The sequence below is a fragment of the Ochotona princeps genome, chromosome 10 (genome assembly GCF_030435755.1).
Source record: "Ochotona princeps isolate mOchPri1 chromosome 10, mOchPri1.hap1, whole genome shotgun sequence".
Lineage (NCBI taxonomy): Eukaryota > Metazoa > Chordata > Mammalia > Lagomorpha > Ochotonidae > Ochotona > Ochotona princeps.
Window position 1 is genome coordinate 69,435,120 of NC_080841.1, and position 25,864 is coordinate 69,460,983.

Sequence of the window (25,864 nt, forward strand, 5' to 3'; positions counted from 1 at the left end):
TACTATACTCATTTTTCTCCCAGTTTGTGTTTTCATTTTAGTAATTTTCTGGAGATCCTGTTACAGTGATAAGAGATTCCTTGAGTGTTCCTTACAATCATACCTAGTTGCAGCGTGTAGTGATACAGTCATTCAGTGAGTCCCCTGTGGTTGTTTCTATTCTTCTGCTATTACAAATAGTGCTGAGAAGAGTCTGTATGCAAAATCTTTATGTGTGTGTTTTGACAGTGATTCTGTGAGATGGATACCTAAGTGTGAGCTTATTGGGATGAAAGTAGAGTTTTGTTCAGTTTCTTGGAAAACAATGTATCAGAGTCTTTCCTAGCAATTGTGCTGCATACATACATTATCAGACTGGTATGTTTTCCATTTGGATGAATAGTGTCTAAATGGAATGTATCTGTGTTTCTTTTCCGTAATTGGCAAGGTTGAATATCTTTTCAAATGGATAAGAGTGGGTGCATTCCTTTTTTTTTTTTTTTAATGAGTTATTGCATCAACATTCATTTTCTGTTATTGGGACTTACTCATTGTATTGTGAGTTGCTGATTTTTCCCCCCTCTTCTCCATATGTAGTTGGTGAGGAAAACAGGTGTGGCAAGAATCTTCCATACTGCTTTAATCTCCACATGTCCTCAACAACCTAAGTTTGGCCAGGTTGAAACTAGGAGCTAAGAACTCAGTCCACTGATGTGGCTGAGACCCAGGTCCTCGAGTTCGTTACTGCTGCGTGCCAGGACATGTGTTAGCAGGAAGCTGGGCTTGGAAGTGGAGCTGGGATTGGAACCCAGGCACTGAAGGCCTACCACTGACTTTGGTCTTCTTTGAGGATTTCTTGCTATTTACTTGATCAAGTTACAGATCCAAGTTTGGGTAAGGGTTTGAGGCATAGGATTCATTAGAATGTTTTGGAGCATGAGAATCCTGATCATGATACATAATAAGGAAGTTGGGTTTCTTTCTGATGGTGGTTTAGCAGAACAGGAATATAAAGAGAATTGGTTTAATCTCTTTTGTTGTGGTTTGGGAGTTTGGGCTGTAAAGAATCGGTGGTGGAAGGGGTTTGGGAATGAAAACCAGCTGTTACAGCATGTCCTTGATTCTGCGATAGTCCCTTTGTTTCAGTTGGATGAACTGTTCAGAAGAGAGGTGTTCTGAGCTAGCAGGTAGGTTCTTCCATGGCTTACCATTGTTTTCAGATTGATGCAGTATGTTTTGTCTTGTAAATTTAGCCGGACTTAATTTTTATTTTGTAATTAATTATAACTGTCTTTCTATAGAGTGAATCTGTGTTTAATGCATTTATTAGTTTTAATAAGTTTTTTTTTTTTTTTCTTATTCTTTCAGGCCACAGACAAGAGAAAAGCTTTAGAGGAGACCAAAGCCTACACGACCCAGTCTCTGGCTAGTGTTGCTTATCAAATAAATGCACTGGCCAACAATGTACTCCAATTGCTGGACATTCAGGCCTCCCAGCTGCGGAGAATGGAATCTTCCATCAATCATATCTCACAGGTAACGTTTGTATACAACTTTAAATGAGCATTTCATTGGCTGGCAGTATGTGTTCAGGTTTCCTGGAAACATAGATTCCTTTCTCATCTTCTTGACTGATTATATTAAATATGTCTTTTAGCTTTTATATTGAACTTTGCCTTTTTTTCGTTGTTGTGAAATTAAAAGCAGTGAAATTGATCATTTTTTGGGTATTCAGTTTGGTTTATTTGAGTACATTGTTTTGCAACTGTAACTGCTATTAGATTTTTTTGGAGGTACAATATATTACACTTATTAAAGTTCGCATTTTAAAATACTGTTTTGAAAATTTACTGATTTGAAAGAGAGTGAATAAGGGAGAGACAGAGAAGAGACCTTTCTTTTGCTGGTTTGTTCCCCAGATAGCTGCAACAGCTGGGACGGGTTAGATCAAATCCAGGAGCCTGGAGCTTCCTCTTGGCCTTCCATGTAGGTAAAGGGGCCCAAGCACTTGGGCCATCTTCCGTTGTTGTTGTTGTTTTTTTTTTTTTCTAGGCACATTAGCGTGGGGCAGTATCAGAAATGGAGCCGCCAGGATGCCACCTGGGATGCTGGCATCCCAGGTGGAGGCTTTACTTGCTATGCCACAATTGCAGCTCCAAAGCATGTTTTTTTTTTTTTTTTAAATGTTTACATGGTTGATCAGGGTGGGAAGGATTGAGAGTTAGGAGAAAGTGGGCGAGACTATTGTTTTAAATTTCTTTTTTCTTCTTTCTGTATCTGGGAGAAGTGGATTGACAAATGGAGAAGGCACAACTAACCTCCTAACTGCCTCAGTACCTGGGATGGGGAAAGAGCACCTGACATCAACCCAGGTCCCTGATGCAAAGCACACATTTTTAAAACTTTTATTCTTATTTTTATTAGAAAGACAGATATACAGAGAGGAAAAACAGAGAGGAACATCTTCCATCTGATGGTTCACTCCCCAAGCAGCTGCAGTGGCCAGAGCTGTGCCAATCTGAAGCCAGGAGGCTGGAGCCTCTTCTGGGTTTCTTACATGGTGCAGAGTCCCAAGACCTTGGGCCATCCTCGACTGCTTTCCCAGGCATGGAATTGGATGGGAAGCGGGGCTGCCGGTACTAGAACTGGCACCCATATGGGATCCCGGTGCATGCAAGGCAAGGATGCCAGTCACTAGGCTACCACGCTGGCCCCCCCCCAAAGCACACATTTTTGAAAAGCTTTGCCACATATACATACCTGAGTTCAGCAACACATTCAAAATAGTGAACACCCTCTGTAATTTCTTCATGCTCTTAAGTCTTCTGTAGTCTCCTGAAGGCTTTCTGTTATAGGAATAGTTTAATTTTTCTAGAATTTTAAATGAAAGAGTCATACAATAAATGCTATTTTTGGAAGTATATGTGTGTGGCTTTTCTTACTAAATACTGTTAGTTTGAGATTCATTCATGTTTTCAAAAATAGTTCATTGCTTTTTGTTGCTGAGTAGCTTCCATTGTGGCACATTTTGTTGATCTGTTCATAAGTTGAGGATATCTGGATTGCACTCAGGTTTTGATTGTTATAAATAACAGGCGTTCTCTTATAGGTAGTAGTATCATCTTTATTTCAGCCGCTTGGTTCATTGATGTAAATGAGTCGGCCTGCACAGTGTTCCTTGGGCTGCATGTCTAGAGTTGGTTGGATGACTGCAGTGTCAGCATTGCTATAGTCAGCTGTTTCCTTTGTAAATCTGGTTATGTGCAATTTTAATTTAATTTCTAGCCTTATGTATTGACCAGTTTTCTCTTCTGTGCATTTTGATTAAATATTACAAGGTTCGGAGTTAAGGAAGCAACACAGTGATGTACTTGCCTATGTAGGTGAACCAAATTATAGCTGTACAGTGATCATTTACCAGTCACCAATGAATCTTGAAATGGTGACATAATTGACCATGAATCATAATGTTCATCTATTATTTATGTGAATGTGGGTTGAGGAGCTAGCAGCAAAGTTCTTGTGGTTGAATTTGAACGATGTTGTTGGGGGACTCATATAATTTAACTGAAGTTCATGCCTGCCTGGACTATGCAAAGCAAGAACTGCCTGTGTTTGTTTCTCCAGTAGCAGAACATTTGATCCCTCTGCTCACCTTGTTTCTTGTGTTCTACTAGTCTATTTTTTTCAAAGAAAAATGTTTAATGTTTTTGTAATTATATTGATTTGAAAGGCAGAGAGAGAGAATCTTCACCCACCAGTTCAGTCCCCAAATGGTTGTAGCAACTGGGTCTGGGTTATGTAGGGAGTGGGCCAGGCTGCAGCCAGGAGCCCAGTTCCCAGTCCAGATCTCCCACAAGGGTGACAGGATTCCGTATACCAGAGCTGCTGTTTCCCAGAATTTGCGTTTCCAGGAAGCTGGAATTTGAAGTGGGGCTGGGACTTGAACTCAGGTAGTCCCACAAAAGAGAGTCTGGGTCCCAAACCCCATGTTTATCACCACACTGAATGCTCACTGTTGCTGAGTCTGTGAAAGCTTACCAAATCCAATTCATTCCATGGGAGATACTTTTGTTTGTCTAGATTGTGAGTTATCTCAGCACATTTACAAATAACGCTCCTATCAGTTGATTACTGAGTCACAGATAAAGTTTAAAGTACCTAAAATAGTGATGAAATTTTTCAGTTGTGAAGTGTATATTGCATTTTGAATTCTTAGTTTAACCCAGACTGGTTAAAATCATTTAGAAATAGGCTTTTTGGAGAATATTTTTCTTTTAAAAATGTTATTTAAAAAAACAATCCCTGAGAGAATCCACACTCCCAAGCAGCAGTTTAATGTGCTATATCGTGGAATCAGCTCTTACCAGGTCATTTTATCAGTTAATATTCCTTTAATGTTTTGTTTGTTTAATACTAGTGTCTTGTAATATTTCTGTTCACAGGATAGTTGGGAGGGAGTGAGTCTGCAACTGTTAAAATCTTCTGAATTGCTTCCTTTCTGAACCTTTTCATGGTTAGTCCTTGTTTTGTTTAGCTATATAATCGCATTATACTTTGTTTTCCTGGTTTTGGACTTTCCTTGAATCATAAAATTTAGAATTGGAAGTACATCAAGTTGTTTTGTTTAGCCGCTGTTTTTGTAGGTCATGAAGTATCATTAGAAATCCAAAACTGGTTGTACTAACTCCCAGATGATCTTCACGCTTTCTCTTTATCACAGTGCCTTCATTTGTCATGGTGCTCTAAAATGTAGGAATTGAACAGATTGACCCAGTCCCTGATTGTTCTGTAATGGACTAGTTAGTCTTAGGTAATGAACTTCTGGAGTAAATGGTTCTCTGAGGGGACCATTTAGTTTTCTATAGACAGTCTTAGTTCTCACAGGCCCTGAGGAGGCAGAGTACTCAGAACGGAAAGGCTCCCTGAATGCAGTGCTCTTGGTTCTCACGGTTACAGTTCAAATCATTGAATTTTCTAAAGGAATTTGGATTAGATCATTACATCTTCCACTGTTAATCATATTAGAAATTAAAACATAATTGTTAACTTAGTTAAGAGTAAAAGAATCTCATTATAAGTTAATAAAATTTTTCTTATTTATTTTCATTTTATTATTATTATTATGATATGGTTTGATAGGCCTTGGATTTCCCCTACCCCCTCTCCAAGTCCACCCTCACCACACACACACACACACACACACACACACACACACACACACACACTGAGTTCTCCCATATTATTCCACAGCGTAGTTCCTCATAAACAGTCTTAAGTCCATCTCTGCGGACGTGGACAATGTCAGGGAGTTCCACATCCCATTGACATGACACATTCAACAGCTTCACCGGGAGTCCATCCTTGATCTGGAGGTAGGGATGCACGCTGCACTGTATCCTTCACATCTGGACGTGAGTCTCCACTATGCAGTGACTATAAATCCCCCCAAGTGAAAAATCCATGAAAAATAACATTTTGAAACAAAAAGTTGAGAGTAACTTTTACATTTTTGCATGTCTCTTATGCCTAATAGAAGACATTTGATTCTCATGTCTGCTTTATTTTTCTTTTTTTTACGGTCGTTTATTTTTATTTGAAAGTCACGTTTACAGAGAGGAGGAGAGAGAGTGAAATATTTTCCGTCTTCTGGTTTACCCTGCAAGTGGCCCCAATGGCTGAAACTGAGCTGATCTGAAGCCAGGAGCTTTTTCTGGGCCTCCCACATGGGTGCAGAGTCCAAAGGCTTTGGGTCATCCTCTATTGCTTTCCCAGGCCATATGGAGTCCTGGTGCATGCAAGGCAAGGATTTAGCCACTAGGTTATCATGCAGGACCCTTTTCCTGCTTTTAAAATCCTTCCTAATTAGTCATGTATTTCAAGTTGCAGTTTCTTTTTCTTTGTTTTTTTTTTAATTGAAAAATTCTTGTTCTGTTTTCTAGTTGTAGTTTTAGTACCCTTAGCATTAATATCAAGGATTTTCTAACTAATCCTTATTAGATTGTGGATATTTATCTTCAGTTTCTTCAATCAACTTTTTTTTTTAAGGATTTTCTTATTTTTATTGGAAAGGCAAATTTGCAGAGAGAAGGAGATACAGAAAGATCTTCTGTCCTATGGTTGACTCCCCCCCAAGTGGCTGTAATGGCCACAGTGAACTGATCCAAAGCCAGGAGCCTCTCCTGGGTTTTCCGTGCGGGTGCAGGTTCCAAAGCCTTGGGCTGTCTACCACTGCCCTCCCAGGATACAAAAAGGAGCTGGATTGGAGGAGGAGCAGCTGGGATATGAACTGTTGTCCATACGGGATCTTGGTGCATACAAGGTGAGAATTTAGCCACCAAACTATTGTGCCGGGCCCCTCAATCAATTTTTAGAGGTAGTCCAGGAATTTTTGGATCTAGCCCTACCTTAACACTTTCACAGAATAATTTATGTGCTCCAAAATTCTTCTTTATTTTTAAATTTTGGATTTTATGATACAATTCCATAGAGTCTAGAACTCATTCCCCCCCCCAGCTGATTTTTCCCATATTGTTACAATAGTATAGTCCTCCATAAGGAGTTATAATTCCATCTGTCTGTTATTTAAGTGTGTCCCAACATTGTTGGTACAGACAATGTCTAATAGTCCATCATCCCATTGTCTAGGTATGTCCAACAGTTTCATTGGGAGTCTATCTTTGATTTGAAAGTAGGGATGCATGTCACATTGTGTCTTCACATTTGGGAACATATGGTATTTGTCGTTTGGGATTGGCTTATTTCATTGAACATAATGTTCTCTAGTTGGGACCATCTGGTTGCAAATGATATAATTTCATTCTTTTTAATGGATGAGTAATACTCCACAGAATACACATACCACAGTTTCTTTAACTGCTCCACTTTGGATGGGCATTTGGACTGTTTCCATGTCTTTGCTATTGTAAACTTCACAGAATAAATTGTGTGCTCCAAAATTCTTAGGATCAAGTTGTGTTCCCCTAAAATGGGAGTTCTTACCTCAGTAGTATGCCTGGTTTTAAAGAGGTAATGAAGTTAAAATGAGGTTATTGGTGTGGACTATAATCCTAGGATTGGTTTTCTGAGAAGAAGTGGTTAGAACACACAGACAAGCTAAGTGGGAAGATGCAGAGATTACCCCCGATAAGTCACAGAGAAAGGCTCTTTGAGGAATTCGGCCTTCTCAACTTGTAACACTTAGCATGTGACAAAGACATATTTGTTGTTTAAGTTATTCCATCCGTGTTACTTGGTTAGGGCTGTCCTGATAAACTAAGGACCACACTTTTCCATCATCATTTTACCGTCTTTGTCTGCTTTTATGGACTTACAATCTTTCAACAGAATGCTCAGTAATGACAGGTTGATGATTGTCATTCAAAATGAGAAAAACAGGGTATGATGAGTTAAAGAATTAGGAGCACTCAGCACTCACTTGGTTGGCTGGCTCACCAGGAGAAAAATATAGTAACTTTAGTCTTCAGTACTCTAGTGGATTTCTGTACCTATCTGACGTTTCTGAGGCAACTGTGCTGTGTTAGACTGCATTAATGGTTTTAATCTCTAGAGATGGGAATGCTGCCCTATATGGCAAAAAGAGCTTTGTAAAATACAAATTAGAGATCTTGAGATGGGGAGATTATCCTGGATTATGCTGTGATGCAGCAGTGTGATCACACATGCCCTGGAAAGAGGCAGACAGAGGAGGAATTGACACAGAGCAGCAGAAAGTGATACAGCAACAGGAGCAGGACCTGGGATGACGCTGTGACCAGTCACACAATGGCAGTAGCTGCCTGGATCTGGGGAGACAAGAAAACAGATTCTTCCCCGGGGCCTTCTGAGGGAATATGAGCCGGCTGACTCTGTAAGACTCAGTTCAGACTTTTGGCCACCAGAACTGCCTGACGTTACATTTCTGTAGTTTTACATCATTAAATTTGTGAAAATTTGTTGCAGAAGCCATGGGAAACAAATATTGATAATCTAATGAAATCCAGTCCAAATGTTGGTTCTTTGTCATTTTTATGGACTAAAATATAGTGTTTTAGCATCTGTAAAATTGTTAGTATTGTTTTTTAAAGTTATATTTATTTATTTTGAAAGGGATAGAGAGAGAAAGAAAAAGAAATTTTCCATCCATTGATTCATTCCCGCAGCACCCATTTGGGATCCTGGCTGATGAAAGGTGAGGACTCTAGCTGCTAGGCCACGGTACCGGGCTCCATAGGTGAGGATTTAGCCATTGAGCCATCATGCCAGGCCCGAGAGTAGTTTTTTAAGTCTTCATCCTTGTTATATTTTTAAAGGCTAAAATCCTCGCCTGTAATGCGCCGGGATCCCATATGGGCGCCGGTTCTAATTCTGGCAGCTCCACTTCCCATCCAGCTTCCTGCTTGTGGCCTGGGAAAGCAGTCAAGAATGGCCAAGAGCATTGGGACCCTGAACCCGTGCGGGAGACCCAGAAAGAAGTTCCTGGCTCCTGGCTTCGGATCGGCGCAGGACTGGCTGTTGCGGCCACTTGGGGAGTGAACCATAGGACAGAAGATCTTCCTTTCTGTCTCTCCTCCTCTTCTGTGTATATCTGACTTCCCAGTAAAAATAAATAAGTCTTTAAAAAAAAAGTCAGATATGGAGAGGAGGACAGACAGGGAGGGATATCTTCTGTCCTCCATTCTTGTTATTTTATGATTGATACCCATCCTAAACAGTTCTTTCATATTTTTGTTGTGAATATTGAAAACAAACACTAAAATAATTTGTGGCAAACTGCTTTACCTCCTTCTTTGGAGGGGAGACAACTCTTTAATTTTAAACTAAGCATTCTGGCTTAGTTTATTTCTTATTCTGGAATAGTTACATTAAAAAAAAGATTTATTTATTTTTATTGGAAAGGCAGTCAGATTTGCAGAGAGGAGGAGACAAAGCAGGATCTTCGCCTCACTGGTTTACTCCCCAAGTATCCGCAATGGCCTGAGCTGAACTGATCTGAAGCCAGGAGCCAGGAGCTTCTTCTAGGGTCTCCCATGCGGGTGCTTTGGGCCATTCTCTACTGTTTTTTTTAGTCACAAGTAGGGAGCTGTATGGGCAGTAGATCAGCTGGGACATAAACCAGCACTCACATGGGATCCCGGTGCATGCTAGGCAAGGATTTAGCCACTAAGTCAGTGTGCTCGGCTCAGGAATAGTTACTTTTTAAAAGAGTTTATTTATTTGTTTGAAAAATAGAGTTTACAGAGGAGTGGGAGAGAGACTTTCCATTTGCTGGAAAACATCCCAAATGTCAAGTACTAGCCAGAGCGGGGCTAGTTTGAAGCCAGGAACCAGGAGCTTCTTCTAGGTTTCCCATGTAGGTGCCAGTGGCCTAAAACTTCAGCCATCTTCTGCTTTTCCAGGCACATTAGGAAAGGAGCTGGATCATAAATAGAGCAGCCAGCTGCTTAAGCCCTGTACACCACAATGCTGGCCTCTATGTTTAAAAGTTTATTTGATATCTATGTAACTGTGTCACATAATACAATGTAATTAATGAAGTTAAATAATAATAATAATAAAAAAAAAAAAGAAAAAAAAAAGTTTATTTGAAAATAGGGAGAGATGGCGACAATAATGAGACCCTGGGAGGAAGCCAAGAGCTAGGAATTCTCTTCTGGTCTTCCCACAAGGGTGATAAAGGTCCACATACTTGGGTCATCTTCTGCCCCTTTCCCAGGTTCACTAGCAAGGAGCTGCATTGTAAGCAAAACAGCCAGGACTTTAGTTGGTGCTCTGATGTTGGGCACTGGTGTTGTTAGTGGCGCTCTAACTCATCGGGCCAGCACACCAACCTCCCATTTTGTCATTAGGCATAGTTTCTAACAAGGCAAATCTATAGAGGAACAAGCTGTAGTAGATGATAGTTATCTTCTCTGGATGTAAAATATGTGCAGGGAGCCCGATGTGGCTTTCATCCACCCACATCAACCTACACACACACTGGGAGTTGCAATTGCTGGGTCAGTTCTGTCTCCAGCCCATGTTTTATGAAACCAGATCAGTGTTGGAGCCTGGCCCAATCCTGCCCTCCACATACTCGGCCTACACGTAAATCAGTGGGAGCTGCAGTCTGGTTGGAGCAACCCACAAAAACTCCCACCAGGCTGCCCCAGCCCTGGTTCCTGTGCTGGCCAGTATGTACAGCAGACTGGTCCCATTTGTCCCACATCCCATTCAGCTCTTGTACAGGTTAATGGGTATTGAAGCCCAGTTCATCCCAAACAGCCCCACTATCCATTCCACAGTGGTGCCAGTGGGTGCCACCATCTGTCTAAGCCATGACTGCGCCTGACAGAATTTGGCCCCTGTGCCAGCATCTGCCAGCCGATGCCGTGATAAAGCCCACTCAATCCACACCGACACTGGCTTATGCATGTACCAGAAAGTACAGTCAACCCAGCCTGACTTTTCCCTGATCCAGCTCACATGTAGGCCATCAGATGTGGCCCTGCCCTGCCTGATCTGCCTCCATCCCAGCTCTCATGCTCACCAGTGCCCTCCCCTCTTTCTAGTCTCCCTTTAGACATTTCTTTCCAAGGAAACACATTTCTGACTAATGTATGACTTGTAAGTATAGATTTCTCTTTTACTTTTATTGTTAACAAATGTACTAATCTTTTAGATTATGACACTTTTTAAAAATATGGATAATAAATTTATTTTATTTTTTATGATGTCCACACGGTTGAGAGGGATGCATGCCCATATGGCTCACCAGTGTGGGGGGAGGGTCAAGGAATATGGGAAAGTGGACGACACAAAGACATCCAATTTCCTTTTTTCTTCTGGTATTGGAGGAAAGTGGAGAGAGAAGGGGAGAGGGCTGCTCTCAGCAAAACAACTGCATCAACACCCAGGAGTGGAGGGAATGTCACCCAGTGTTATCTCAGGGTCCTCGATGTGGCGCATGCACCGTAAGCTGAGGATAATCTTTTAGACTATTATTATTATTATTTTTTAATATTTGAATGGCAGAGGTACAGAAAGAGATTATCCATCTGTTCATTGACTCCCCAAATGGCCTCAATGACTGGGGCTGGGCCAGGCTGAAACCACTAACTTGGATCTTCATCCCGGTGCCTCTTGTGGGTGGCAGGAGCCCAGGTACTTAGATGTCTTCTGCTTTCCCAGGTGCATATACAGGGACTTGAACTGGTGCGCACATGGGATGTTGTCACTGGTATGCAGTGGCTTAGCTCTGTGCCATAACACAAACCCCTGGATGATGTGTTATTGATAGAATACCAAAGCTCTGGGCCCGAGGTGATAGCATAGCGCTAAAGTCCTTGCCTTGAATGCGCCAGGGGGGATCCCATATGGGCGCCGGTTCTAATTCCAGCAGCTACATTTCTCATCCAGCTCCCTGCTTGTGGCCTGGGAAAGCAGTTGAGGACGGCCCAAGGCTTTGGGAACCTGCACTGGCGTGGGAGACCTGGAGGAAGTTTCTGGCTTTGGATTGGCTCAGCTCCAGTCATTGCAGTCGCTTGGGAAGTGAACCATTGGACAGAAGATCTTCCTCTCTGTCTCTCCTCCTCTCTACCTTTGCAATAAAAATAAACAACTTTTTTTTTTTTAAATAAAAAGAATACCAAAGCTTTATAGCATGAGAGCAGTTACATGCCTTATTTGAATAATTACTCAGTATGCAGTGCCCACTAAATTCATTTGTGATGTAATTGTAGGGCTGTGTGCCAGGTACCCTTCCCCCATTTTTTTATCAATAAAATTTTACTGGCGCATATAGTGTTCCATTATTTATATATTGCTGTGTTGCTTTAGTGACACAGTGGCAGCATTGAATAGTTCTGACAGAAACCTTATGGCAAGGAAAGCCTTAATATTTACTATCTGTCTTTGTTCAGGAAAATTTGCCAACCTCTGCTACATTGGTACTGAAACATTTATTTCAAACAATTTTACCATGCTCTTGGGATTTGACTGCAGGTTCTTTTCAGTAGTTAATATATTTAAAAGGTAATTTTTCAGGAGATTGGTTTTGCTGAAATTTGTAAGGAACTGGAAATTTTGAGGAACAGGACTGTGGCTTGGGCAAATTACGTGGTGCTAGTTACACAGGTTTATGACTTCATTCCTGTTGTGTTGTATTCCACATATTAGAGCTGAGCTTGTATGAGAAGAGATGGAAGAAGCTCCTTTCAGGGGTTAGTATTGTGATATTAACTGGAATACTGCAGTGTATTCTGAAACTGACCACCGGTGCCACAGCAGACCCACAGGCCTGCACCCAATTTGATGCCATTAACAAGTTGGGTTCCCATTTGTAATTTTCTTTAGAGAAACTGGTTACAAATCTGGGTGGATTTCCACAGCCTCCCTCACGGTTGATAATTCACTATCAATACTCAAAAAATTTGGGAAGCCACTCTCTTTATGATTACAGTTTTATTAAAGAATACAGAGCAGGGCTAGCCAAATGAGCTTTACAGGTCAGTGTCAAGGTTAGGGCCCAGACTGGAGAGAAGGTTTCCATGCCCTCTCTGTGTGGAATCAAACCACATAACCCAGTGGACTGGATAGTGGGTTAACTATCCAGAAGGAAGCTCCATGAGGTTGCACCAAGTGTTTATTAAGAGTTGGTGAAATGTTGTAAAGAAGGCTTATATTGATTCTAGCATTTTGAAAGGCAGGGTGTCAGAGGGAGAGAAGAGGGCAGGGAGGGAGGGAGGAAGAAGTCGTCTCCCATCCACTGACTGATTCCCCATATGGCCACAACAGCCAGGGCTGGGTCAGGCTGGAGCCAGGAGCTTCTTCCAGGTCTCCCACGTGGGTGGGAGTCAGGAGCTCAAGCACTTAGGCCATTTTCTGCTGCTTTAGCTGGCACATTGCAGGGAACTGGATGGAAAGTGGAGGAGCCAGAGCTTGAGCAGCGCTGGCTCCCGAATGTGAGAATCTTAATCAGCTTTTAAACCTGTAAGCCAAAGCCAGCCTGTATTTGGTTTTAAAATGTTACTTGCTGAGAAAATTGACAGTATTTTTCTGCTTCTCTTACCTGCGGTCCAACTCCCTCCCTCCTCTAAGTTTACTGATCTGCAAAGTCCACACTTAGGACAACTCAAAGACTTACATATACCAGCTACTCACTGCTAACACATGTATCAACTATTATACTACCTCTGATTGAACAACTGATTAAACTCTGGAATATCAGAAAGCCATCTAAAATAAAATATAATCAAAGAGAGGAATATAGTTTCAGCTCAAGTAAGTAAACCAGCCAAACATCATTCCCGAGCTGATGATGTGACAGTCCCAAGCAAACTAGTCTGCTCTTAGTTAACTTAGACTCCGAGCCAACCTGTGAATCTGAGATGGCCCAGAGAACGTCCACGACAACCCAGAGGGCAGAGTTCCTGGGGACATAGCAATTGGAAAGTGAAAGGTAAAAAGTAGAAGAATGAGAACTCACATTTTACATTAAAACTTTCCCCCAGGGCTGTCTGTACAATGCACTGCAGACAAGAAAGCCAGTACTAAAAGAATGGTTTGAAGATTTTAGCTGCTGTGTGTCCTAGAGAAGAATTGGTGTTTCATTATTTAACTGAATCTTTCAGAGGCCTCCAGCAGGATCTCGAATTTTTGAAAGGTCTCACTTCCCATGTCCAAGATGCCGTCTAAAATGACTAGATCCAGGAAGACTCAGAAAGCATGCAGTGGAGATGATATGCATGTTGGACAGATAGCTGTTTGACTAACCCTGAATTCAGGAAATTAAAACTTTCTGTGTTCAAAGGGAATTTCAAAATAAAGATTATAGCCTCATTTGTCAGTCGTTTTCTCCTCTAGCATGTGTTAACAGGTTGCTGGGCTCTTGTTGAGGTATTACTCAACTTTCTTTCCTTGGTATGCTTCTGCCTGCTAGCATGTTACTTGTAATTTTCACGTGAAAGTCCAGGAAGCAGCAACCATTGTGGCTGTTGCTGCTGTACACTAGATTCCTGAGAGCACATTCTGTAACTCCACACAACTGAAACTCTAAGCACTGCTGGTGCCACCAAAATGACTGACTTAAACAAGCTGATTTCAAGCCCTGGCTTGGAAAGCACCTGTAGTGTTGTTGCCTGAACTGCCTCCTGAGAGTCACTGTCAGAACTCTTCCCTGGGCATGGGTGCATGGGGCCTGCTGTTGCTACTGGTTCCTTTGCCTGTCACTGAGCATCCCCAGAGAAATGGACACCTTGAGTGTCACTTTGGCTGAAAAAATTCCAGTTTCTCAATTTGCTTGGTAACAAACTAAATGGGTAGTAAGAGACCTTCATTTCACTAATCATATTTCCATATTGTCTGTCATCCAAAGGTCAGAACCATAAAAGAATAAGCAACAAATGTTGATTTTAGTTTCTTAGCCACTATAGAACAAGTAAGTATTCTTTGGAGGAGAGGAAGAGGGATTGCTGGCTTTGTGGCATAGCAGGTAAAGCTGCTGCTTGCAACACTGGCATCTCACAGAATGGCTTTTAGTGTCTGGTTGTATGATTTCTGATCCAGCTTCTTGCTAATGGCCTTTGAAAAGCAGTGGAGGATGGACTAAGTGTTTGGGCTCCTGCCACCCATGTGGGCTACCAGGATGAAGTTCCTGGCTTTGCAATGGCCCAGCACTTATTGTTGCAGCTCTCTGGGGAGTGAACTAATGGATGGATCCTCTTTCTCTTTCTTTAAAAATACATAAATAAATCTTGTTTTTTAAAGGGTCCATTTGGGAGGCGCTAGATGTATACCATAAATACAATATGGGGAAGACTTAATGAATACTTTAATGGAGAAAAGGGTGTTTTGGGCATGTAGTTTGGGTAGTATTGTAGGAGTGACATTTGAGTTTGGTCTTGAAGTGTATGTGGTTTTTTGGGTTGTGGAATATGGAAGCATTCCAGTCTGAAGTAATAACAAGTAAAGACAAAGACATGGGTGACTGAAGAACATGCCCATAGCTTTATTTGGAAAAGTAAATCAAAGTTCTAAGCTCTTTCATTTCCCTTAATGTGGGTGAGAGATTTATGTCGTGTCAGGGGAATAGCTGGTATTCTTTGTTTCTGCTTCATGTTGGAGCTCTTAAGCTTCTGATCAAGAGCAGTATGTTTAGCAGCAATGAAGCAAATAGCAGCAGTCTTCCTGAACCATCAGAGAGCAAACTGCTGTTAGTAAGCCCAGCATCAAAGGAAGCAGTATCTTTGAGAAATTGAAGATGGGCGTTTTCCAAGTAAACAGCAGGCTAGCCTGCGTCTGTTTAGTGTGATCTGTGCAGAAGCCAATTCTCAAGGCCACACTTTGCCTCCAGTAATCAATGGGGGAGTGGGAAGGTGATCAAGGAAGCAACCCTCCCATTCTCCCTGTGGGTTACAACGTTTAGGCTAAGCCATTTCTTTGTTGTGTCCCAGCCCAGTAGTATAACAAGATACTCTCATTGCAGACTTAAAATTATTCCTCCCCACCCCCCCAGAAGGGAATTTTGATACCATCTTCCTAACAGTCCAGTTGGAAACAGTTAGTCTGGGATTCTCTCTCTCTAGGTCTCATGTGCATTTTTCTTGTTGTCTCTGACCCTTTTACCAACTTTCCAGTCAAGTGTCTGAGTTTTCACTGCAGTGCAGTCTTGCTGAAAGTCGGGAAAACAGTTTTCACTTCCGATATCTAACGTTCTGATTTCTTAGCGCGGGGTGGAAGGCTGCTTTGTTTCTTTCAGCTGTCTTTGTACTTCTTTGCTCAGTTCCTTGTAAAAGTTCCACACTCATCAGAGATGGCAGGTCACTTGTTTGTTCTCTTTCTGTTCTGCTTAGCACAAGCTCCATCCAAGGTCTCCACTGACTAGCTCAGGGTAGAGTTTATAGTGTTCTCTAAGATACCATCTAAGTTGTCTTGGTGATGGTGAGTTTATGTCTTCCTTACCTTTGTTGCTCTTTAGTCTTTATCTTCATTACATGGTAGCTGATGCTTCCATGGTTTGATATGTATTTGTTGAATTGCTGTTGTAGCAGTGATAATAACGGTATTCTCTGAACTCTAAAAACCTGTGTTTGAGTCCTAGTTGTGCCTAGTTGTGTGATTTGTTCAAATTACCAATATTCGTTCAGATTCATTTCCTCTTAAGCCAAATTGGCACAGGAGTGTTGACCTTACAGGTGGAATAAGGAGTTGTACATAACACATTTAGCATAGTACCTGGTTATAAAGTTGTTTTCTTTATTAGTCACTGCCTGTCACTCCTCCTCTCTTTTTGTCAGCCTATCTTGGGTTTAAGTGTGTTGGAATTCTCCCTACCTCAGCTTTCCTAACCATGTCTTTTAGGATATCGCCTGTTTCCTCTTGAGAGTTCATGAACTCAGATTCTTGAATCCGCTGTATCATGGAATCTTCTTTTGCCAACCTTATGTATGCATAGTCCATTGTGGTTGAAATTTGTTTCTGCCTAATCCCTGAACTTTGCTTTTGTGTTAGTGATATCTGTGTTCTAGATCTAACAGTATTTTGTTAACTCATTCTTGCTGCTTTCAGTTGTAGCACAGGTTAAATTTGTAATTATGTTTGTGTGTGTGCTTGATTAAACCTTTTCTTTATAGGTAAGTTTAAGTTTAGAAATGATTTGTTTTGCTGTCACTATATATATTCTATAGGATCTGTCAAGTGTCACTCCATAGGCTTTTGAATTATTGGCATGGTACTTGAAAAAGTCTATAGTCTTTTTTTAAAGATTTATTTATTTTTATTTGAAAGGCAGATATACAAGAGAGAAGGAAAGACAGAATTTCATCTGCTCTTTCACTCCCCAAGTGACCGCAATGGCTGGAACTGAGCCTGTCTAAAGCCACGAGCTAGGAGTCTCTTCTGGGTCTCCCATGGTCGGTGCAGGGTCCCAAGGATTTTGGGCCATCCTCTACTGTGGTCCCAGGCATTAGGCAGGGGGCTGGATGGGAAGTGGAGCTGGAGCATCGCTGGTGCTTGCAAGGGGAAATTAGCTAAATGGCCATCATGCTGGCCCTTATTTGACTTTGTTTAGTGTATTTGAATCAGACAGGCAAATAGAGACCTTCTACTCTCTGATCACTTCCCAGATTTCTGCAGTGGTCAGTACTGCTGGGATCAGAACAGGAAGCCAGGAATTCAGTCTCAGTGTCCCATGTGGGTGGCAGGAGCCCAGTGACTGGCTTCTTCTCTGCTGTCTCCCCGAGTCTGCATTAGCATAAAAGTGGAGTCAGGAGCCAATCTAGGCCTTCTGACAAAGGACACAGGCGTCTTAGCCTCTCAGCAGCACACACCTGTGCTCAGTGCATTTGGACTCCATGGCGCCTTATCCTTCCTCACTGTGCATCAGTGTATCAGTCTTCCTCTACATTTAAAGTGTCATCGGATCTTGACACTTGTAAAACTTCATAGTCTAGTGATTTTGTAGAATGTCTCTTAGGATGGGCGTGCTTAATATTTCCTGATAGATTCAGATGATAACATTTAAAAGATCTTCTTAACAAGCTCATTTCCCATTGTTGTATATTTCCTAAGTCTCTTAACTGTACTTTGAGAGTGTAGTTTGGGAATTTGATGTTTGACGCTAGAGGAAACCCGTAAAGAGCCTGGCGTGTACGTCGAGGCCTAACATACCTCAATAACATTTTGTAAAAGGCTAGCAAAACTTACTGTACTAGAAGCTTTCTATAATTAGAAATACTTCATTTTGCTATAATTGGCGTTAAGATCATCTTTGACTGAAAAATTCTTTGGCTTCGGAATTGCAAGTGGTTCTTGGGAATTTCCACGACATAAATAAACATAATTAATTGTGGCAGGACTTATTTTAAAAATAGCCTGTTCAATTAAAAGCAAATTGTATACATTTTGTGTCTCAGTTTTAGCTCTGAAATTATTTGAAAATACTTAGGAAGGCAGTTAGAGTTTTACTCTTCAAGCTATTTTTAGAAGCCCCCCGCCTGCCCCCAAGCTGGTTTCCTTTCCAGCCACCTGCACAACTCTGTGCAATTGCACGTGTACAGTAGTTTATTTTTCATATCATTCCCTGGCTAGGCTCCCTCCCTTATCTTTCCCTTTACATGTGGCTACCTTCTTTTATGCTTTTGGTTGGTTCTTTTTGAGGAATGAAGTATAAGTCATGACATCTTCACTAAGTATTTAAATTCATTTGTAATGTTTTAAAAGTGAAACACAGCATTATTGTAGAATAAAAAGTCCTTGTGCGTCTAGGACTATTTTTGATTAACAGGTGGAATACTGGTATTATCATTTCCATTCTTGTGATTCCTTTCTGTTTTTTTTACAAAAAAATGTAATATGTATGTAAATGTCCTAATATGTAACTGATTTTTTAAGAACACTGTTTTCTGGATATGTTTATTACATTTGCATTTAATGTGGTTATTGATAAAATCATGAGAGTCGTTATTTAGTATTTTAATGTTATATCTCTTTTCTCTCCTTCCTACCTTCTTTTGGAGTATGTATCCATTCCCACTTTTGATCACCTGTGATTTGTAAGTTTGAGTTGTGTGCTCTTTTAAGATCTCATCCCTGAGGTCTTAGGGAAGCCTGAGGGAAGATAGCATTGGTAAGCTGAGTGTTTGGGACATGTCTCTGAATCCCACTCTGTTAGACGTTGTGGGGTACCATCAGTCCAGGATTGTGTCCTTGAACCAGCCTGTCAACTTTACGGAAACACATTATGCTTTGTAGGGTACTTGTATCCCTGCTGCCCTTGTGCATCTATTTTTTTTATAACTGGTATGACAAATTGTCCTAAGTTACAGAGGCTCCAAACAACATTTTGCTGTGTTAGAATGTAATGATTGAGTTCAGATTTATTCTGTGGGTGGGGTTGTTGTGTTCTTTCCTTCTGGATGTTTTAGGGGAGAATCTGTTCAATTGCCTTTTTTCCCCCCTCTAGCTCCTGGAGGCTGTGTGTGTGTGTGTGTGTGTGTGTGTGTGTGTGTGTGTGTGTGTTTGGGGGGGTTGTTTTGGCTCATGGCCTTTTCTCTCATGTCAGTAATGGCCACTTGAAGGTTTGTCACATTCACTCTGAACCAGTTCATCTCAGTACTTAATTTGATCACATCTTTCAAGTCCCTGTTGCCATGGAAATTCCTAAAGTAAGCATGGAAGTGTTTGGGTCTGTCCCCATGTGGCCTCTTTGTTAAAGTGATCAAAATGTCCCTGGAGTAGCTGAAGTTGTATTCATGCTTTCTTTCTTTTTTTTTTTTTTTTTAAAGATTTTTATTATTATTGGAAAGCCAGATATACAGAGAGGAGGAGAGACAGAGAGGAAGATCTTCCATCCGATGATTCACTCCCCAAGTGACCTGCAACGGGCCGGTGCGCGCCGATCCGAAGCCGGGAACCAGGAACCTCCTCCGGGTCTCCCACGCAGGTGCAGGGTCCCAGAGCTTTGGGATGTCCTCGACTGCTTTTCCCAGGCCACAAGCAGGGAGCTGGATGGGAAGTGGAGCTGCCGGGATTAGAACCGGTGCCCATATGGGATCCCGGGGCGTTCAAGGCGAGGACTTTAGCTGCTAGGCCATGCCGCCGGGCCCCAATATTCATGTTGTCAATTCTGAGTTTTATTCCTCTTATCTTTCTACTCTGCTTGGATTTTCTTTGCTTGTTTTAATATTTAATATATTTTTTAAAGATGTATTTTAAATTTTGATTGAAAGGCATTCAGAGAGGAGGAAAGACAGAGAGGAAGAGCCATCTACTGATTGACTCCTCAGTTGGCCACAGTGGTAAGAGCCGAGCCGATTGGAAGCGAGGCACTTCTTTCGGGTCTCCCACTTGGGTGCAGGGTCCCAAAGCTTTGGGCTGTCTTGACTGCATTCCCAGGCCACCAGCAGAGAGCTGGATTAGAAGTGGGGTCTCAGGGACATGAACCTGTGCCCATATGAGATCCTGGTGCATGTAAGGCGAGGACTTCAGCCAATAGGTTACTGCATGGGGCACAACATTTAATAATTTTTTTTTTTTAAAGATTTATTCATTTTATTACAGCCAGATATACACAGAGGAGGAGAGACAGAGAGGAAGATCTTCCGTCCGATGATTCACTCCCCAAGTGAGCCGCAACGGACCGATGCGCGCCGATCCGAAGCCGGGAACCTGTAACCTCTTCCGGGTCTCCCACGTGGGTGCAGTGTCCCAATGCATTGGGCCGTCCTCAACTGCTTTCCCAGGCCACAAGCAGGGAGCTGGATGGGAAGTGGAGCTGCCGGGATTAGAACCGGCGCCCATATGGGATCCCGGGGCTTTCAAGGCGAGGACTTTAGCCGCTAGACCACGCCGCCGGGCCATTTAATAATTTTTAAAAGACACTTTCACATAATTTTCAATGGCTTATAGAAAGACAACTTCCAGATTCTCTGATGTGCCCATATTGCCCAAATTTGGCCTTTATTATCACCAAAGTATTTATGAAGTCAGTAAGTTGTAAAGTCAGTTGCTTTTATTTTCTGCTTATTTTTCAGTTTAGAAAGCTTTCAAGTCAGCCTCAGTGTTGAAATGAATCTGATCTTTGAAAAGATCTATCGTAAACTATGGTTAAAATTCAGTTACTTGGAGCCATTGTGGTGGCATAGGAGGCTAATTGTCTGCAAGCACTGACATCACATGTGGCTGCAGGTTTGTGCCCTGGCTTTGGATCCAGCTCCGGATCCAGCTCCCTGTTTATGGTCTGGGAAAGCAGTGAAGCATGGTGTTTGGGCCCCTGCATCTGCGTGCGAGACCCAGAAGATACTGCAGGCTTGGGATCAGATCAGCTCTAGCCATTGTGTCCATTTAGGGAGTGGCTTGGTAGATGGAAGGCCCCTCTCCTTCTGTCTCTCCTTTTCGGTCTGTAAAAATCTTTCTTTCAAATAAAAATAAATCTTTAAAAAAAATCTAGAATTACTGTATTAATCTGTTCTTGCTGGTCAGTTTTGTGCTCTGGCCCTGCTCCCCAACCCTGATGGAAAATCTGACCAGGGCTTGCCTCCCTTCTTTATTGTTTGCTGAGGATGTTGGCTTGTTTTCTCTTTCTCTGCCCCTTTCATCTGAGAGAGAGACCTGCAGACGGCATTCTAGGCCAGCTCTCAGCATTGGGCTTAGGTTCATAACTGCTTCGCTTTTTTCCTTCCTTTGAGAATGCATGGGTGCCTCAAATGGTTGGTGGAAAAATTCAATTAAAAGTCGTTTGGCGCAAAAGTTTTTGAAATCCTTGCAGTTTTCTTCATAGTGTGTATTTTCCATTGATGTTTCTGAAGACCCCACTTGGCATTATTCATCTGAACAATCTGGTATTAGAATCTTGTTTTTTGTTGTTGTTGTTGTTAATATTTTGTACTGTCCTAAGTTTTAGAGTGAAAGTTGTTTTCCCTTACAGTAGTTCGTTTCAAGCTTCCAATATTGCCATTGGGATGTCTGTTTTGTCTCTGATTCCAGATTGTTGGTACGTAACTCGTCTTTGCTCTCTGGAACACTTATTTTGTTGAACTGTGGTTTCAGGGATTTCTGACCAGCAGGCCCCTGCAACCACCAAGGGGGTGAGGTGTTCAGCAGCAAGAACTACCAAATACAGTCTGATTGAACATGTCAATGTATTGTAAAGCAAGCACAACTTATATAGACTAAGAAAGGGGGAAGGAAGAAGGGGATCTCCCAGCAATCCTCCCACTCAGCAGTGACACTGTAATTGGCTAGAAAGTATGTGTATCTCTCTGGACCCTCCAGTTATGTAGCGGGTCATGTGCAACACTCATGGCTGGCAGGTGTGCTGCAGGTCACATTCAGCACATGAGGCTGGCAGGTAGGCTGTAGGTCACGTACAACATGTAAACTGGCAGATAACGTGGACCATACCTGACTTCCCAGAGTTGCTTGTCAAGAAGTTCCAGCACAGCTCGTCCAGGGACAGAGAACAGAATCTGGGATGTAGCACTTCAACACTTGAGTATGGATTGGGAACAGTATTGTAATAATGAAGCCTAACTTGTATTGAGTTCGTTTGCATGTATGAACTCATTTCACTGTGTGAAGGTGGTAAAGTTTTTTTGTTTGTTTTAACATCTCATTTTTATGGGGAGTTAGCTGAAAACCAAGATAGATAAGTAACTTGGTTTTCACAGTTACTAAATGATAGAGTCAACTTTTAAGTCAGTGAAGTTTAGTTCTTTAGCCTATCCTCTTAAGACATTAGACTGTATTTATTGCTTATTTCTATATAGTTTTGAGTATCTTTCCTCTGCATCCTCCAAATTCATTCATTTTTTTTTTTTTTTTCAAAAACAGAGTTACAGAGAGAAGGAGAGACAAAGAGAAATAAATCTTCAGCCTACTATCCCTCTCCCTTAATGGCTACAACAGCCACAGCTGGGCTGGTCCAAAACTGGGACGCAGGAGCTTTTTCCAGGTCTCCCACATGGGTGCAGGGGCCCAAGGATTTAAGCCATCTTCTACCACTTTCCCAAGCTATCAGCAGGAAGCTAGATAGGAAATGGACTGGCCCTTAGACTTAAACAAGTACCCCCATGGAATGTTGGTGCCATGGGGGGAAGCCACATGTGAAATCTTAACCCACTGTGACAGTATTCCCCTACCCCAATTAACTTTTAATTTACTCATGTTCTAAATGCTTTTTAAAAAATACTTTGTTGATTTTTATTGGAAATCAGATTTACAAAGAGTAGGAGAAATAGAAAGGGAAAGATCTTCCATTTGCTATTTTACTCCCCTAATGGCTGCAATAGCTAGGGCCGAGTTGATCCAATGTCAGGAGCCAGGAACTTCTGGGACTCCTACATAGGTGTAGGGTCCCAAGGCTTTGGGTCCTTCTTTACTTCTTTCCCAGGCCACAAGCAGATTGCTGGATCAGAAGTGGAGCAGCTGGGACATGAGTTGGCACTCGTGTGAGTTGCCAGTGGTTGGAGGTGGAGGCTTAGCCAGTTGAGCCAATGCACAGGTCCCTAAATGCTTTATAATGAAATCCTATAAGTAGTTTCTACATGTAATGTTAAAATTACATTTAATAAATCTTTTTTTCCCCTAATATGGTAATGCAGGTGTGGAATTGTGTTAGAATACATTGTATTTAGGCCACAGAGAAATAATATCATCCATATGAGATGCTTGTGCTGCAGATGAAGTCTCAACCTGCCATGCCATGGCAGTGCTGCCAGGATTTGAGTGTGGGTTTTTTGTTTGTTTGTTTGTTTGTTTGTTTGTTTGTTTGTTTTAAAGAAAGGAGTGACCACCTGAAATATTAAGACATGTTAGTTTTAGGTCAGGAATATAAGGTTTAAGAACGAGTATGAATTCAGGAACTGTTGTTTCAGAGGCATGATTTAATGTTTCTTGAAAGTTCATGGCTAGCTTAGGTCCCACTTTGGATCAGAAATGGTGTCACTAAAGCACATAAGTCTTTCTGAGATGCATACTTTGTAGAATATCCTAGGGCTTGTCTTAAATTCCTAAGTATATAGGGAGGAGACAGAAATATCCTAGGGCTTGTCTTAAATTCCTAAGTATATAGGGAGGAGACAGAAAAATGTCTTTGGTGGTGCTAAAAATTTTAAGCATGGGTCAAAGTGTTAATTGACCGTTTCCCTGGGATAAAATTGACCATTATTCCTGGGATAAAATGTTTTAGGATAATTCTGATCCAAGTGTTTCTTATTTTCTACCAGAGTCTGATTTTACAGCTAATTTTTTTTCTAAATAGACCAAGCTACAGTGTGCATATATAAGTCATTCTGAATCAAGTTAACTAAGAAGATGATTTGAGACCTTGTTTGGAGTTTATTGAACAAAGCTCTGTAACACAGAATTTTGGGCTGAGAGCCATTTTCAGAGTCTGGTCCAAATGGGCAGGAACAAAGATTGTCTCTTTCTGGGCTGAAGGCATCCTCTGTGTCTCAGGATGCTTTTACGCTTTCTCACACTCTTTATTCCCCTTTCCCGTTTCTACGCGAGGCCAAGGGATATCAGTTTTTGTCCTGTAGTTACATTTTTCAGCAAATGCTTAATGTGTTTTTACTTACTTATATGCAAGATTCTTAGTTTGAAACTCATAGTGCCCTCCCTACAGTAGTTGTGGCAGTTGAAATAGAAGACCTTCTAATATGATATTGCAGAAAATATGCAGAAAACATTCAGTGCTGTTGCCAAGACCTACTTCTTTCCTGCCTGCCATTCTATTTTTGATGATAGGAAGGAGTTTTTTGGGTGGGGAAGATCATAAGAGGCATATGTGTTATTTTATTTCCTGAAAATGACAATGAAAACAGAGGACAATTAAAAATGGCATATTTTAAGATAATAGTTTTAGAAAGTTATATACCTTAGATTTTATTTTAAAATCTTGTCTGTTGATGGTACTTGTCATTTCATTTCCATGTTCTTTGTGAGAAATTATCATCTACTCTAAACAGGATTTCTTTAGGGTATTTTACACATTCCTTTACAACTCTTGCTGACCATGATATTCATTCAATTATTAATCTACCCATATTTGTTAAAAAATTTTTTTCCTGCTTGACTCTTGAAAAAGAAAGTCCAGTTTGGCTTCCTAATTTCTATATCCTTTTCTTTAGCTCTTATTAAGAGTAGAGCTCAGTTTATTTTTACTTCTGCTGTTTTCAGCTTTTCTCTAATCTGTAAGCAGTTGTTGTATTTTCCGGCCTCTTTGCCTTTGTTGGTGTTTTTCTCCATACTTGGCATTTTTTCTTTTACCCTCTTCTTTTCTTCTCTTCTCTCTGGTTAATATGGCCAGCTAAAATGAGATTTTTTATACGGAGTCTCTTGGTGCTGCTTCAGGAATGTTAATCATTTTTTTCTCGTTTCTCTTTTCACACTTCAATGAAGCTAAACACTTTTTGAAAGTTATCTTATTCTTAATTTAAAAGAATAGCCGTGGTGCTGGTGCTGTGGCATAGTCTCTGCCTGTGGTTCTGGAAACCCCATATGGATGCTGGTTTGAGTCCTGGCTGCTCCACTTTCGATCCAGCCCACTGCTAATGTGCCTGGGAGAGCAGAGGAGGATGTCCTGGCCTGGCCACTGTGGCCAACTGAAGTGGATAGGAGACCTCTCTCTGACTCTGTAACTCTGCCTTTCAAACAAATAAATCTTTGGGGGTGATGGTAGTGGAAATTGATGAGTTCAGTGTCTTTTACTTGTGTGTTTCCATATCCCGAAGGGGATGTTGTTTATTGATTACTGTTGCTTCATTTAAAATCACATTAAAAATTTTTTTGGTCTTATTTGAAAGCAAGACAGGTCTTTGATCTGCGTGCTCACTGCTCAAAGGCTCACAACAGCCAGGACCTGGCCATACTGAAGCCGGGAGCCCAGAACCCATTTTGTGTCTTCAGTGGAAGACAGGGTCTCGAGCACTTCAGTTATGACTGTAAACTCTGGGTACATATAAGTAGGGTGCAGGAAACTGAGGCAAGACTCCATGCAGATATGCTGGTATGGCATGTGTCCATTTGAAGTGGTGCTTTAATACCACATCAAGTGCCCAAATTACAACATGGGCATTTTATGTTACATTTTCATAGCTATTAGTTCTTTCTCAGTAGTATATATTTCAATTATAAATATATTTATTGGCATTGACCTATAGTGAATCTGGAATTGTTTTTTTCTTATGGAGTGTGATTGGGATTCTTGTGAGATGGTCCCTTGGATCTTTCTTGTCTGTCTCAGCTGCAGCAGCACTGGTTTTGTCTCTACCATATGATAATTAAAAGCTAGTTTTTTTTGGAGCAGGAGTTTGTTCTGCTGGCTTACATTAGGCTGGTTAAGTCCTTGGTCCCTGGGCCGAGTGTCTGGGTGTGATAACCAGCTCTGCCTATAATGGGTGTGTGA

General features: G+C 41.4%; 1 protein-coding gene across 10 annotated transcripts in view; it reads left to right on the top strand.

The window, feature by feature from the left end:
- The window catches only part of ABI1 (abl interactor 1), a 97,595-nt gene that overhangs the window by 38,746 nt on the left and 32,985 nt on the right, over positions 1-25,864 (top strand). For all 10 annotated transcript variants that reach the window (XM_004588435.3, XM_036495153.2, XM_004588436.4 and 7 more), the window contains exon 2: positions 1,348-1,515. In XM_004588435.3, the coding sequence (XP_004588492.2) occupies positions 1,348-1,515 (168 nt within the window). The remainder of the gene's footprint in view (positions 1-1,347; positions 1,516-25,864) is intronic.